This window comes from Corvus brachyrhynchos, unplaced genomic scaffold, assembly GCF_000691975.1.
Source record: "Corvus brachyrhynchos isolate BGI_N302 unplaced genomic scaffold, ASM69197v1 scaffold48, whole genome shotgun sequence".
Lineage (NCBI taxonomy): Eukaryota > Metazoa > Chordata > Aves > Passeriformes > Corvidae > Corvus > Corvus brachyrhynchos.
In genome coordinates, this window is record NW_008240027.1 from 3,972,668 (window position 1) to 3,989,641 (window position 16,974).

General features: G+C 40.6%; 1 protein-coding gene across 1 annotated transcript in view; it reads left to right on the forward strand.

Moving 5' to 3' along the window:
* EIF2B3 (eukaryotic translation initiation factor 2B subunit gamma) overlaps positions 1-16,974 on the forward strand; it is a gene marked incomplete at its 5' end in the record, with an annotated part of 99,880 nt that overhangs the window by 47,032 nt on the left and 35,874 nt on the right. The window contains one exon of the mRNA XM_008640784.2: positions 3,299-3,388. Coding sequence (XP_008639006.2) covers positions 3,299-3,388 — 90 coding nt within the window. The remainder of the gene's footprint in view (positions 1-3,298; positions 3,389-16,974) is intronic.

Genomic DNA, 16,974 nt, shown 5'->3' on the forward strand with positions numbered 1-16,974 from the left:
AGCACCAAAGGGAGTTTTACCATGTATTTTAATGACTTGTGCTTGATTACATTTGCTAGATTGAACCGAAGTTCGTTTAGTAATTGGTATGATTCTTACAGGGTACACATTTGACATTCCTCCCTCATTAAGGAGCTCCAACAATGGCTGTTGCAACTTTCATCTCAAGGGTGACCCTCTCAGATACATATCCAGTCTTTTTCTTTTGATAAACCACCCAACCCGGCATTCATTAACACTTAACCATCTGCAGCCAGCCCCTCCTAGTACCTTCTCCCTTGCTTTGATGATATAATTAAAAGCCTTCTGTATTATCTCCCCCAGAGCAATAAGTCTAGGTGCATCAGCTCCTGCATTGTTTGTTATTTGATTCTCTCTGTATCAGCTGTTCCTTGGGACGGGCTCATTTTTCATATGCTGTAAAGATTAGTTGATGGAGTGGGAGATCAGAGGCATGAGACCAGAGTGTGGCTCTCGATATTAGTAACCAGATGCTCATTTGAAATGGTGATGGGATTTGCTGTTATCTGTTAGATTATTTGGTTCCTTTGCTTTTACCTGAAGATAAACTGGTTTAAGTACTAGTCAATGAAAATTAACATCATCTTTAGTGGCTTGTTATGATAGAGTACTCTTATCAGTCTGGTTTAGTGTGGCTATTCTCTCCTTGAGTCTGGTTTACAGAAATCACAGCTTTGTTTATGCATGTGCCCAAACTTGCCTGTTTGACCTTTGAAGCTGTGATTATAATATTAATCTATGGGACTATTCTGTTGCAAATCACTTAGGTGGTCTGTATTTCAGAGGATTTCATTGTGGGACCTCCCTCTTGTCCAGCATGATGTTCCATTATTGTTAGTATATTCTACGTTGAAAGCTAACTCAGACTGGTGTTTCAGTACATCTTGTTGTCTGGCTGCGTTTTGTGGGGGGTTTTTTGTGTGGGACGGAGGAGCTGAGATAGCACTGTGTTTCTATTTGTCCACTTGCACTGATTTTGTATAACTTAATAGCAAAGTTGCTTAGCTACAGAAAAACTTGGTACAATGCTTGCATGCAGATACAAACTTCAGCCCACAAATCCTCAGTGTCCTGTGGTGTAGCTAAATAGAGTTATTCCAGTTTGCAGGTGGGGAGACTGCATGTGTCAGAGCCACACAGACACTGGCGACAGAACCAGCATTTACTGAGGAGTTCCTGTTTTACACCCTTGCTTGATGCCTAGCCGCTGCAGCCTTCCCCTGCCTGGTGTTTAACAGGGGTATATGAAAGATCTTGAATAGGAAGAGTAAAAACAGGCATTCTGGCACTAAAGAAATTTTGTCTTGTTCGTCATCTTCAAGTTAAGAATTAGATTTTTTTCTCCCATTTTTGCCTCTCCTTCCCATGTTGCATCCATTTCTATATTTTTACATGTCTATTGCCTTGTTCCATTGTTTGTTAATTTTCCCAGTAAACGATTATATTTGTTACATAAATACAAAGGAACCTTTCTCAGAGAAGATAGGAAATTTCTCCCTCTCATACATACGCAAAGTATGGAAACTGTTCTCAGGATGCAGAGCAGGAGGGAATCTGGTGACTTCCAACTGCAAGATCTCATTAAAATTAGTGGATTCCCTATCCTCTTTGCATAAGGAACATTGCTGTTTGGGCTGCCTTCCACAGCAACATCTAGGCCACTGATAACATCAGTACTGGAGCATTTCTAGGTGAGCTCATGTTTAGTTATTGAAGTAATCTACTGAAAGTGCATATATCATTTTCTAGGACCACATACTTCACTGCAAAGTGTTGTACTACTACTATAGGAGCTTTCCTTTGCAAATGGGACTTAAAGGATTTTGTTATAGTCAAAAATATGCATAGCTTGAATGGCATGCTTGAGAAATGCCACATAAGTCATGAAATGTTAAGACTTAAATACTTTAGTAGTTCAAGGCATTAATTGAGAAATGGACTGAAAAATGGCTTACTAGAACACCTGATGTTCTTGGTAGCTTTGGTGTTACTAAATATTTGTTGTGACAGTATTGGTTTACTATTTATATATATATATGCATGCCCAATTTGTGAGTGATCCTTCTGCTGAGCTAACTACATAATAAAAGTATCATGATCACAAACATCTGACTTTAGCATGTTCTGGAATAAGCAAACTAAGTTGGATAGAGTACACTGATAAAATATGTTCATTCAAACTTAATTATGAAATTCTGACATCAAAGGAAGAAAAATGAATACAGAGACAATTTCAGGTGTGGAGTGAAATTTCTCTCCTTAATAGCCTCTGACTGTGAGTGCAGTTATGGATGTCTTGAACAGCTCAGCATAGTCCCTGCCTGTTGTTGTGTTTTGTCTTTTTAATCTGCAGGCTAAACACTCTTGTGGCTGTTCTGTTCTGAGAACTAGTGGCAAGTGTTCAGACAGCCAGAATGCTCTCAAATGAGGCCACAGATTTGTGGAAGGGAAAGTAATACTGGCCTAAAATATCTGGCTGGTTTGAGACAGGTTCCAAAAAGGATTTCCATTATCCAAGAACAGAGAAAACATAAAGAGAAGCAATAGAAGCAGTCAATGAGTCTTTATGATTTAAACTTTGTTCTTAAAATTTTGAAGCTACCAGAGATTCCTGAGGTTCTGAAATATTAACCTGCCACTGCTCTGAAAGCAGACTTCCCTGTTTGCCATTGTTTGTCTTAGGATGAGTGGGAGTTTTACTGATCTTTCCCACCTTACTGGGCTGGATAGCCAAATGCTTTGTAATTGAGCTGTGGCAATCATTTGTAATGTGTAGTGTAGGAAAGATGAGCAGACCCCATCTCCTTCCCCTCTTCCCCTCCAGGAAGTGTTGGAGAAAATACAGTAGTGTTGTTGTGTTTGCTAGCAGAACATGCCCAGCCTTGCATATATATTAAGGCAGGCACTTAGCCAGAAGCTTTGAATTATTGTACCCTGACATTACCCACTGTAACTTTTAGCACTCTGGGCCCATTACTTTGGCTTCCTGCCCAGTAATGTGCAATTTCCACTTACATGAGAAGATGTAGCAGGAGTAATGACTCCTTGGAAGAGGTGTTTTCTTTTGCAGCAAATCAGCCCAGGGCCAGCAGGTGTAAGTTTATAGACACAGCCCCATAATGGCACCCTGAGCTCTTCTCTTCTGGCAGTCCAACAGTAGATGGAAAGGAACAGACCTTTGCACACTTGTTACTATCCCCTGACCTCATTGCAAAGACAAGCTCTTGTAAACAGCTATGCAAAAGCTCCATGATTTCCCTTTTTTATTCTTTTCCAGGCACCCCAGAATGCACATCAGAACAGGGCTGATGGATGCCCATCTCTACTGTCTGAAGAAATATGTGGTAGACTTCCTGGTAGAAAACAGGTAAGAAACCAAGCAACACACAAGGTAGTAGCAGGTGATTGCACTGACATATGCTTTACACCAGAGCTTTTAAAGGAAGATTTTCTTTTCATTAAATTAGCTAGCATAAAATAGAAATATAAAAGAATCCAGTTTTCAGAATATTTTAACTATACTAAAAGGAATGCTAAGCATTAGTCTGAGTTTCTTATTAGGATCTTTTCAAAAAAACAGAACAAAAACCAAAAAATTAACAAACCAGCATAAGTGAAAACTAACATTTTTGTCTCTTTTATGCATGCCTTCTTTTTCTAATGTATCTGTTCTTTTTGGCTGCTCATTTTACCAGGGCTTCCCCATTGTTAGGCTTGTGAATATATTTCTGACCTTTGATTTCCCCCACCACAGTCTGTTTTGGTCTTTGCAATCACCTTCTCTCTGCCCCTACACATCCACCACCACTGCAGGTGGGCTATCTCTGTAGCATCCTATGTTTTTAGCTTGTGATATTGCTCTGTCAAAACTCTGAGACCACCCACTGAGAGTAAGAAAAACATCCATTTATGGAAGTGGAGAAGGATCTTAGCTATAATATTTCATGAAACAGACAGAAAAACCCAACCCTGTTTGTCTTTAAAAAACAAACAAATGAACACTCCCCCTCACAGTAACTAGTTCAGTTTTGGAAGGATGTCCTGTTCCTAGACTTTTTATAGCCCTCTCATGTCCATTACATATACTGAATGCTCACTGAGTTCTCAAGAGCTTTTCTCCCCTTTTAAGTAAGATAAAAGATACAAGGGCTAAGTGTTGTGTTCATAGTACATTTTCTTAGCAGATAAACTGACATGTGAAAAAACACTGAGGGTGGGAGATTTATGTTAGTCTTGACCATATACAAATCTGGTGATACAGCTGGATACATGCTTCAAGGAGCTCTTCCAGAATAAGGGTCTGTGAGTGAGTTAAAATTAAGTGGAAAATCTGTGTTAACCCCCAGGGCAATTTCTTACCATGCATAAGAATAAGGCTTATCTGATACTTTGACTAGTACATGGGGGCATTGTACAAGTTATTTTGGTTCCCACTTGTGTACAGAAACATACGTGAAAGGTGAGAAAGCTTCAGGAGCAGCAGATGCTTTAAACCTGGAATAAACCATTTATTCAGTGTATTTCAGAAAGTTGGTGAGGGTTTGGAATTCTTGTGCTTCCTGTGGTAGCATGAAGCAGTGTTTACACTTTTCTTTTGTCACAATACAGCACATACGACTATGTACATGAAATCCTAGCACGTAGTTTTGCTGGGATTAGACATTTCTGGAATATTAGACATTTCACACATTCAGTTATTTTTCTCTAGTACTTCATTTGGTTTTGAATTTAAATCTGTGGGACAAGGATGGTCTTTGTCAGATACGTCACTCAGAGAGGCCTCTGAGTTTAAACAGCAGTTACTTCAGATTTCGAGGCTTTATGCTATTTCAGTGGAAACTGGTGAGATCTTTGACTTTGTCAGTCAGGATTTTACCTTGTATTAACCAAAGCCAGTAGAGTGAAATTCTGCCCTCAGATCCCCATAGAACAAGTCTACTGACTTTTTGCGAGTACGACCAAGTGGGGTTTTTTGTTGTTTTCTATAGTGAGGTCGTTCTCTGTCTTCACTATTTTTTGAAGCTGTGCTGCTTTTCTGTGACACTTCCATGACAAATAGATCATTACAGCAGCTAGGCAAAGTTTCTTAAGGCCTGATAGCAACATCTGGCTTACTAATGGTAGGTAGCTGCTTCATTCTCTTTTTTACACAAATGCTGCTTATTCAGTCAATTGAGAGAGTCAATTGCAAGTAATGTGCTTAACTGGCAAATCTGGGGAATGGGACTTTTGCCATGAGGAATAACTTCAGCTTTCAGACTTCTGGCACTGGTGGGCATTTGCAGCTTGTTTTTTTTCTCTGAGGAAGGGGAGGACAGTGCATACCCAAAGATCTCTCCATGTTTGGCAGCAGTATGCAAGACTTTTGAAAGACTCTGGGGATTTTTTTTTTGCCTCAAAAGTACTGACATCTACATAATTGTTTGGGTTTAAGGATTCTTCTTAATACTTTGGTTTTTAGTCCAGAGAGAACCTACAGTTAGATTTTGCCCTCTGCAATTCCGCACCAGGACTGGAGAAGCTCAGATGCCTTGTTTAAGTTGTGCGTGTTTAAAACTAACAGCAGGGACTGAAGTGAACAGTGAAGCTCTTGTACGGTGCCAGGAAGTACTGACACAGTGTACTTCCTCAATATTACAATATTTACATTGTGTTAATATTTTAACAGCGGGGTTTGATGGCAGGCAGAACACCTTTTTTCATTGTTTGTAGCTCAGTGAAGCATTTACATTTTTTCAAATGTTTTTTTGACATACAAAAGTTGAAAAGATGTTACCCAGCAGTAAAAAATTCAGATGCTACAACTGGCTTTTGTAGAGGAAAATTATGATTACTCCCAGGTTGCAGCATTACATGAAAACTAATATGGTTATGCATATGGGACCTGTTTCTTCTTCAGTGACTCCCAGCTTAGCTGCAAAGATGTGGCAAGAATAAGCTCTGCCTGGGTGAATCTAGTTTGTTTATAGCTGTATCTGTAAGGGTAGATTGCATTCAGATTAATATATATGGTGTAGGTAAAGTACAAAGTCACAGGCAACTAATATGAAAACAGGGAAAAGAGAACATGAAATGGCTAAACCTTGGTTCTAAGTATATAAATCTTGCTTTAGGATTTGGAACAACTTTGTTGTGTAGCAGCTTTGGAAAAAGGCTGAATATTCAGCTCAAAGATGAAGTCATGATATCAAAGATTTTTTTCATCAGCTTTATCACTGCCTTGCTTTGTGGTACTAGACAGATCCATTGATTTTTCTATGCACTTGTTTCCTCTTCTGGGTGGGATTGTTTGGAAAATAATCAGTATTTGTTTGGCAGCAGTGAGATTCTATGATGAGGGATGTTAGGAAAGGTCAAAATACTGTTTGGTAGCCTGTAACTCAGTTTGTAGTCCTTTAGTACATTTTTATGAACTATTTTTAAAGGCCTGAATTTATTATTATCCTGCCTGAAGTTTTATTGCACTATAGCAAATCAAATTCTTGAGTTTTAAAAGGCAGAACTTGCTAGTGCCTTTGAATAAAAGTCAGAGGAAATATTCTGTTTATTAGAACCCCCTCAAATATGTATGTCGAGACAAAAATAAAAAATACCATGCCTCTAATGTAATTTAAACCTGGGGAATTTATTTTTTAGGAATGAGACTGCTTTTTCTTTCCTCTCCTAGCAGGAAAAAATGAATTTTGGCAGTTAAATCTCTTATCTATCATTCATCCACTAGTTCAGCACTGGATCCTAGTGAAATCAAGTGTGCAAGCGTTCTACCCTGTCCAAATCTACCAAGCTCAAACACTTATGGTTCCATGCTGGCTTGGGGAACAGCTGAAGAAATTCTTGCCCATAGCAGTTTCTTTCCTACAGCTGGAATTTGTTCCTTCTCTTCTTTCCACACTTCTGCTTCACCAGGCTAGGTTGATTAAAAAGTGCTCTTTAATCAGCTGCACTACACTGGCAGCCTCTGCACAGGGGTGCCAGTACAAGATTGGGAGCTCTGCCCTCGGATACCCAACACTGGTGACTTCTGTCACTGGTCTGTCCACATGAGATTCACAAGAGGTCGCAGCCCATACCCTGCTACCAACTGGATTTATCCTGTCTGAACAGGAACTGTGACCTCAGTGTGAAGCAGCTCTTGTTTGGGCTGAATTTTCTGCTGGTGGTACCTGATCCTGGGGTTTATTTCAGCAGAGGCCTTTGGTTCTTCACCGGGTTCCTTTCTTCATCAGTGAAATTAGAGTTGCTGAGGTTGGTGTTTGGTAGAGATTGTGGAGTTGTATCACAACCTCCGCACAGGAGGGAAATCAGTTAAAAATATGAGCTCCTTGTATTTAGGTGAGAGCTTTCCTTTCCTCAGCATTTCCTCTTTCAGAGCAAAGCCAGCCTGGGGATCTCTTAGGTGCCGCACTTTGTGGCGTGGGAAGGCAGGCAAGCACAGGCTGTGCGTGCTGCTGGAGCTGCTCTGCCAGCACAGGGCAGGGATAGTTGAAGGTGAACACCTGCACCACATGATGAACTGCACAATATTGCTTTTCTTAAAGTGATCATTCCATGAGCTGAGCCAGCAGTGAGACAGAAGCAGAGGCTGTAGCTGGCTGGGGGCACGGCTCCACCCCACAGCTGGCGGGCCTCACACCCCTGGGGCCCTGGGGTGGCAGCCAGCACAGTAGCCAGTCCCTTTTTTGGCACTCTCCTGAGTGCTAGGTTGGAATCCTGCCTTGCTGCTGCATTCAGAGCAGATGGAAGAAGAGAGTCCTTATTCCCTTTCCCCCATGAAGTTCATGTGTAGCAGAGGGCAGGATGTGGGCCTGTGCCGTGTGAGCCCCGTGTGTTGCACAGACATGCGCTGGTATTTCTTTGCTGTGTGCTGACAGTTGGCTTTGCTAACAATCCCAGCAAAGCTGCTACCAGGAGAAATGTGATCAAAGGGAAGCTGCATGGTAGCTTGTGCTCTTTTTTTCCTGAGAATTTCTGAAGCTTTGGCTTGGTGAAGTAAGATACCTAATTTAAGGGAAGGCAGAGGGGAGATAAATACAGAGCAACCCCTTTCCTTGTAAAGTTTTAATATGAAAAATGCAAACTTGCTTTGGAAATTTAAATCTTGAAGATCTGTCTCTCTGTATATCCTGTGAATATGCTTAAGAACATACATAATAAGCATTTATAATATACGTATGCATGAATGGCATTGTGCCCAAAGTCAGTTGTGCAGGTACAGATGACAGCATTTGTTGTATTTGAAAGAATTCTACCATGCTTGCAGCTGAAACCTGTAGGCATATGGAGACTGCTGTTTTCACCCCTCATCAAGGTAGACCAGAAGGTCCAAAGCCAGAGCAAGGCTGCCTAAAGGAAAGCAGTATGTGGTCCTAATCAATAAGGTCTCCAAAATAACTTTTCTCCAATTTCATCAGTGCAGAGCTTGTCAGCAATATACTAACCAAACCGTAGTTACAGGTTGAGCATTCAAACAGCTACATTTAAAAATACTAACTTCGTAAATTGTAGCACTTGCCAGTTAATAAGTGCTGCAGCTGAGACTCCCTGTGCAACTTTTTACTTTTGTATTTCCCACATATTATGGTACGGCCTCAGTTATGTGACTTTGTACCTCCTTTTGGGTTTTTTTCCCCTCTGTGGCCATTGCTTCATTTATTACCTGAGATGTTTGCTGAAGGAGATACTGTTCAGTGTTGTACATAACTTCTGTAGTTCAGGTGAAGGCCACCAGCCTCATTCTCTGTTTAAACCTTGTTCTGAAACCAAGGTAAATACTTTCCTTTTGGAAAGGTAAAGGAAAATACATTCCTCTTGGCGCTCATCACTGATACTGTAATGCCCATTAACTGTCTTTTCAGCACCTCTACTAGTGAAGCAGTGGTTTTTCCCCTTCTGAAAGTGGGAAACCAGGGTACACAAGAGCTCAGGTTTGAAGCATCTTTGTCTTAAGTATGCCATTTTTCAATTCTTAACGTTTTACAGAGAGCTTATAATGTTGAAAAAATCGTTTCCATTGATGATAGCTGTTGCAGGGTGATAATCAATGGCAACCTGCAGAAATTAGATTTATGCTCTGCATTCACCAGCATCCATAAAATCCTCTGACAGAAGGGAATTACCAAAAAAAAAAAAAATTTAAAAATCAGTTCTTCAGGCATCAGTCGTTTGCCTTACATCTTAGCAGTTCTTTTCTCCTCTTGCAGCTCTCTGCCTTGTACGTTTAACACACATGTTCTAACAAATGAGGCAGTCATTCTTCTGCCTCATTACACAACAGTGATTCATCCCCAGGGCATAGTCCATCTTTGCATTGGGTGAAGAAGAGATTGACACTGGGAGAGGAAAAGTAGTCCTGTTCTTAAGGGTTGTATCATAATGCCCAAACTGTTACCATGATATTCTTTAAGTGTGTGTATATATATTTATGTATGTGACACTTCTAGAATTAATTAGTGAGTCTACTGTGACTCTTGCTAATGGAGTAGCTGTTATCAACATAGATTTATCACCTTTCAGGTCAGCCACCAGAAGGATATGGGATGCTCTAAACTTTAAAGAATATCCACCTCAGCATTTATAACCTTGGAGCATATACTCTGTTTCTCTGTGGAGCAATGCTCAAGCACTTCTATTACCTTGCAGAAAAGAGAGAGTGGAGCATGCCCAAGGTAGAAGGACTTCTACCTTTTAGAAGTAAAAAAACCCAAAACAAACACTCTTCCAAGCATGTGCAAATAGTGTTTTTTTCAGACTTAGCCTGATGTAGTATGGGCACTTTTCCTGTTTACAAATGTAATGCCCAGACGAAAAGACAACCCTGTGCTGTGCCAAATTCCAAGCATGGAAGTGCAAGAGTTTTTCAGAGCAGATGAAATATTTTTAACATGGTCAAAACAAAGGGGTTTTTCCATAATTTTGTTCTTGGAAGTAGCTGAGACATTTTTGATGACGCTATCCAAAAAATAATCAGCTTCAGGGAAACACCTGGCATGTGTAATTTCAGCCAAAGCAGTTACACTTTGGCAGAGTTTACAAACAGATGAAGACAGAAACTTACAATAGGAAATTCTGGGCAATTTTCTTAAGGCACCCTAGTTGCACCACCTCTGAATGTTGGTCATCTCAGATTTGATAGAGGCAGATGCCACCGTGTATTTGCTTAGATGTTCTCTGTTCTCCACCAGTGTCGCATGCACTTTCTGGCATAAGATCTTCAGACTTCATTTCAAAAGACTGTGTAGGCATATGTGAAACAAAATTCCTCTTACACATTAGGACATTTCACATACTTTTAGGGTGTCCTTTCCCCTTTTTTTCTCCACCCCTCTTCCTCCTAAAAGCCAGGTAAAATTTTATTGTGTTTAGTAATGTGTTTTGCAAATCACCGTTTTGTCCAGAATCTAGCCCTTCTGAAGTTTGGGGTGTAGAAAAAGCCACAGTTTCCCTGGTAGAGTCGCCTGGGAAGTGGGCAGCTCTTCCTACGGCCAGAAGGATCATGTGTGGTACTGGAAAGGCAAGAACGATAAACAGCAGCACTGTGGTCACTTCAAAAGGTCTGAGTTAGCAATTCACAGTGCCTTATCCTGGGAATGCTGCGTGCTAACATCTTGCCTGCCGCCAGGGAAATCCACTTTCCCGGGGGAGCCCTCCCCTCAGGGTGCACCCCGTGAGAGTTGGAGCTGTAGCTAAGAAAACAAATCTGCTTTCTGCAGTTCTTCCAGCACTGGAGAGCTGCCTGCCAGAATTTGCCAGTAGAAACTCTTTTCTGAACTGAGAAAATTTGCAGTAAACTTTGTAGCCAAAGTCAGTATGATTTGTTTACAATGTTAAACACTGGGGTTTGGGTTGGTTTTTTGGGTTTTTTTTAACTGCTGAAATAAATAAGAGCAAATTGTGTGAGGTCATAGTGCTCTGTCTTTCCAAACTGCTTCAGCTGCAATCCCGGAGCACACTTCTTTGCTCAGTAACCTTCTGCTGTGTCCAGAGGGCCTCTGCTGGGCCAGCACCAAGTGGGGAGAGGAAGGTTTGCTGTCTCAGTGCTGTGTTGGGAGATCTGTGGCCATGAAAAGAGCTGCAGCAGAGCTACCCTTCTCCCCCTCAATAAAGGGCAGGGTAGTGTGAGATCTTTGGAAACTGGAGGTGCGAGTGACTGGCTCTGGAGCTCCTGCTTGGATGGCTGTGTGCTATGCTGTACACAAAGGCCCCTGCAGGTTTATATTAAGGTGCTGCCCAGACTAAACCAGTGCATTTTTTCTTTTTCCCCTCTAAATGCCTTTTTATCATTCAGGCTGTCACCTGTGTTTCCTGGCAAGGGCTGCTGGCTGGGGGAGGGCTGGCAGAGCTGAACACCCAGCTTTGGTGGTCTTTGTGTGGCTGCCTGAAAGATGGCTTAAAACAGAACCTGCTCTGTGAATACCTGCGAGTTAACATGTGTCAGCCGTGTGGCTGGAAGGTTTCTCCTTTGCTGTAAAGAGAGATTTTATAATGAATACTTTCCTTGTGATTAAAACGGATAAATAAACAAATAGCTCTTACAGGAAGTATACTGTGTGAAGACAGGGCAAATAGATTGTAGCTTTCCAAACAAGGAAGAGAAAAAGGGGGAGGAAAAAAAACCCACAATCAACCCAGCCCAAGTTCCTCCTTAGTGCATTTAATCTATTACAATGTGAAATGGCAATTCATCTTTCCCATTTCCTTTCCTTGTCAAACATATCCAGCTGTTGGAACCTTCCCTGCTCCCTACTCGAAATGCCAGGATTTGAAATTTGTTGATGTCCCACTCCTCCAGGGTATCATTACTGTTATCATCTTTCCATGGTATCAATCAACCTTACTCGTGAAACCTCAGGGGAAAAAGCCCTAATGATCCAAACTAGATTTAAACACATTATGATTTTCAGCAAATGCCTTCTGTAAGAAATACAATTCCTTTTCCTGTTGGCAGACTATCTGGGAGTAGGCATGTCTTTAGATGTGCTAAATTGGAGCTGATCAACTTCATGAATAACTGCAAACCTTTCTGTGAGACCATCATACTCCATAGTGGCCACGTGCCTGAGATCCCAAAGTGTGCTTGGTCACAGCACAGTATTCTGTGCATCCAAGCTGCTCCTAGTGCAAATTTTTTCTAAGGTAAATGTTAAAATGTGTTAATTTTGTTCTCTAACTATGATTTACAGCATCATATGATGACCCTCTGGATTCTGTAAAAAAAGTTAATTTAGGGAGGTCATAAAAAACGTCATTCAGTTATAGAATCATAGAAATATTTAGACTGGGGCGGGATGTCTAGCAGAATCTAGTCCAACCTCCTGCTCAAGTAAGTCTAACTTTTATGTTTCTCGGGGGGTTTTTTGCAGTTGAGTTTTGAAAATCTCTAAGGATGGAAACTGGGCCTTGTCCCAGGACTGCACCACTCACTGAAAAGTTGTTTTCTTTATGTCCCAACTGGAATTTCCCTTGTTGCAACTTGCATCTGTTGCCTCTTGCCCTCTCACTGTGCACCTCTTGGAAAAGTCTGGCTGTCTTCTATATCACTTCACTTGTGGTAGTGGAAAAGTGTCATCAGATTCCCTCAAAGCCTTCTCTTCTCAAGGCTGAACAAACCCAGCTCCCCCAGCTTTTCCTCCTGTGTCATGTGCTCTTGGCCCTCTTGGTGGCCTCAGCTGGGCTTGCTCTGATCTGATAATAAACATTAAAAATTGTTAACTATTTTTTTCCACTGTTTGATGCAGTTTCAGTTTCCTTGGGTAACCTTCAGCCAAGTTGACTTTTGTCTTCACACAAGATGTGAATTTGGAGCCAAGAAGAAATTTGTTTATCCATCTTTGTGTGCTTTTTTCCCCCCTTTATTGTTTTTTCTTAAATCATTGCCACTTGGACAGTATCACCCTAAGCATTCTTTTATCAAGGCAGTGCATTTTCTGTACTCAGCACTACTTGCATGTAAGATAATCGTTTGGGTGAAGTTATTATCTTGCCTTGTTGAACATCTCACTGTGAGGATACAATCCTTATACTATGATATCATATCTATGTCTCTTGCAGTGGAAAACAGAATACCCTTGTATTCTCCATTCAGATGATCTGAATGTACAATTTTCAAGATAATGGTTTCCTTTCTACCCCTCTCTGTTTTGCTTCTAAATCGCTCTTCGTCCACAACACCTCAGTCACTGACACATCATTCTGAAATTCTGTGTCCCCTTTTACTGACAGGTTGAATTTTGGGTAAACAGAGAAAAGAATTATTATTTTCCTAGTATTTCACATTTTCTTAAAGGTGTTTTTATTCTAGGTGTCAGCTCAGTGTTAAATTTCATTGTGCCTTAGCCAGGCAAGTGAAACATGAACAATAATATGTCTGTAACACTGTTGCTGACTTTATTATTGCATTGAATTATTGTGATGGGAGACTTTTAAATTCCTGCATATAGATAGGACAATAAATGCTACCAGTGATGATAGGGCACACATGCATGAATAGAGTAGCTAAGTGTCTTCATTAAGTTAGTGAACCATCATTCAGTCAGTAATGGTACTCTGACTTCCATTCTGAATGTGATAAGGAGCCTAGAGCATGAGGTAAGGGTTGATCTTAGAACAATCTTGAACCAAAGAGGAGCAACTGTGAATTTCTTTACTTAAAGTGAAAAAACTAAAAAAAGGGGGAGTATAACATTTTAAATAGTCTATGGGAAATGCTGAATGCTGTCTTGTTAAGCTACTGGTTTTGAAGAAGTCGAAGAGGTGAATAGAGAGAAGGAGTGATATTTCCCCTAAATCAAAGATCCAGAGATGAAATGTAGCTCATGCAGCATTTTACACTGAACTTTTATGGATTAATACCATCTGGAAAGAACATTATAAATAAAAGCTGTCTCATGAAAAAGAGATGGGATTCATTGGCCAAAAAACTTTCAAAGTTCTTCAAGAAAGGATAAAGTGAAGACAAAAAAAAGTTTAGCCTTATCACAGACATAAGATCATCTTTCGAACATCATGGTAAAAAGAACAGAGTTGTCCTACAGGGAGGGGTGGAGCAAGGATTAGCAATCAGTATAGAGGATAGGAATTAACTAAGGTAGAATGGTTGCTGGGGAGAAGGGTGTAGAAATGGTACTTGTATAGGTGAAAGCAGGATTGAATTACACACCAGAGCTTCCAGTTTATCTTCCAGACTTCTAAGAGAAATTAGTCAAACTGAGGTTACGTCCATTTGATTGCAGACCACCGAACACAGTATCTGCATGGAGAAACAGCAAAGTCATGTGGGCATCTCCAGTGCCTGTAATGCAATACCAGTGGAGCGGGGTGGAAGAGGTTGCCCACGTGAAGCTACGGCCATGCCTCTATTTTCTGACACTCACATGTTTTATAAGACAAGTCTGAAGTGTTTAAATCTATTTTATCTAAATATATAATTACACACCTAAAGTTTACATAATTCTTCAGTTTCTGGATACATGTCAGCCTTATCAAATGCATCACATATGTGTGTTTGTTTAGGCAAATTGTCAGAATTCCTCTGTTTCTTTTTCAGAAAAGGAGCCTAATTTCAAAGGCACTTAGAAAAATGTTGGTAACTCAGACACAGATGGCTGCAAAAGCGGAGGTGGGAGAGAAAGGGGAAAGATGAGTTCTGGCAAGGAACCACATTTGTTGCAGGTGCGCTTGTTTTAGAAGAATGGGATGCTGTCTGGGAGTGAATGAGATCCATTCCTCAGCAGCATGTACAACCTGCCAAACACCCTGGGTGGCCTCCGATGGCCTCAGAGACTTTTGGTCAGAAAGAAGTTCTAAAAATGTCTAAACTTGCTGGCATTCCCATGCAAAAGCTGCATTAGTCAGGAGCTGTGGGGTGTTCCTGGCTGTTTGGCAAGTGGGCAGAGTTAAGGTTACTTAGATGACCTGAGCTGAGTGTGCACATGCTTTCAAAGGATTTGAGTATGTAATTGAGGAGTTTTAATTTCTGTGGTCAATTTTTCAGAAAGCTGCCTTGTTTCCCAAAGGGCTTTTTGGCAGAAGTGGAAGTTAGATCCCTGCTCCTTTAACTGCATCCAGACTTGGTGGAACTTGAGAACAGCTTTTTATGTGGTTTGCATCCATACCATCCCTTTCATACTTTGATCTGGTTCCTCTCCGTGTTATAGTGTCTGTGACTGTCACTTGCGTGTCTTCTGCTTTCCCTCCATCATCTGGAATGGGGGGTTTTGGTGGTGATTCTGCAGTTTTGGGAAGTTATTCATAAACGTGAGCCTGCAAAGCAAAGCTGTGCAGCATTACTGGCTTGCTGTGTAATGGATTTTGAATGAGTCATGCACGTTCTTGTGAGCGTTGGGAGTATGTTGCTGTCAGGCTTGAAGGTTTTAGTTAGAAAACAGTATGGAAAGACAAATGAAGCACAAATGCAGTCATGTGGAATTACCTTGTAGTAGAATATTTCTCAAAGTTTCCTTGTCTTCTCCCTAGGCTTTTAACTTCAAAAATAAGAGACACTGACAATTAATTAATATGAAGTTGTGGCAGGGTGTGAGAAATATATTTACTCTTTTTGTGGTCCAGATTTTGAGAGTAGAACAGGAGAAATAGAACATAGCAAGATTTAACAGATGTTCAATGCTGTGTGATGGGTGCTTCAGGTTATTGAATTAGGCACAATTAATTGCCTGATAGTTTATTGGCTTGCCTGGTTACTTTGGAGTTTTCCTTTATTATAATTGGTCTTGGGTACACCAGACAAAGGCAAAAGGATTATTGCAAGATGTAAGGGCAGAATTAGCCTTCTGCAGAGATGTGGCACACCCTAGAGATTTATCACTTGATTTTTTTTTTCCTTTTGTATGCAGTCCTTCTCTGCTTTCTCCGCATTCTTAGCATGTCTCAGAAATTCCAGCATTTTTAGTAATGAATCAGTGAGAAGAAGGGGAAAAGTCCTGTAATTGCTTTTTCCATTGTGCTTGTTAAAACGGCGTTGTGGGAAATGGACCCAAACACTGTCTTTTAAGTGGTGTTGAGTCTGAGGCAGGTGGTATTAACTCAGGACTGCATTAACTCTTTTCAAATCTCTTTCCTGTTTCCTTGAGGAAACATGCCTGGTGTATATATGTGGCATGGGCTGTTTGCCTGCCTCTTGCATTGACATTTTAATTTGGTCCATGATATAAATATCATTTCCCTAATCCCCCTTGCCCTGACCCTGTTTTGTCTTTTCTTCAAAGTGAGTTGACTTTTTTTTCTTGAAGGAGGGGGGAGGAGGTGGGAATGGTGGCTGGCTGCTCTAGTTTGGAGCATTAAATGCTCAGGGAAAAAAATCTCAGAGTAACTGTTGTTTCTTTCTTTGTATTCACATGGAAATTTTTAATCTCCATCAAAGGATCAGGAGAAAATAACGTTGAGATTCAACAAGAGAGCTCCCAGCTTACATGGAATTTTTAAATGTTATTTGGCTTTATCCTTTAAACGATGAGAACCATGAACTATGTACCTACAGGGTTCAGAATTAACTTTTCTCTTTCTTCCAACACACCCTCTTTTTTATTCTTCTTCTTCCCTCCCTTTTTCTTACATCTTTATTGTTCTGCATAAACATGCAACTCCTTTCTGGCCAAAACTCTAAGTTGCCTTAGGATTTGTTTAGTTGTATTTATGTATACATTTCTAACATTAATTATGAGCCCCAGTCTGAAATACAGCCTCATGTTCTTTTGATGTGATCTGAAGAATCTCTGTTGAAGGCCATGGAGCTAAGATCAGAACCCAAGTCCGTGTATGCTTGCATAGCTGTATAAGAGCTAACATTTGCCTGTTTAAAAAAAAAAAAAGATACAAATAGGTATAAAAGGGCTAATGATCTGCTTGTTTGTAGTGAGGAATCACAAACACTATCTGCACCTGTAGATTTAACTGATTGTGCTGACAGTGATAGCAAGGGAAACCCTCTGCAACTACCCA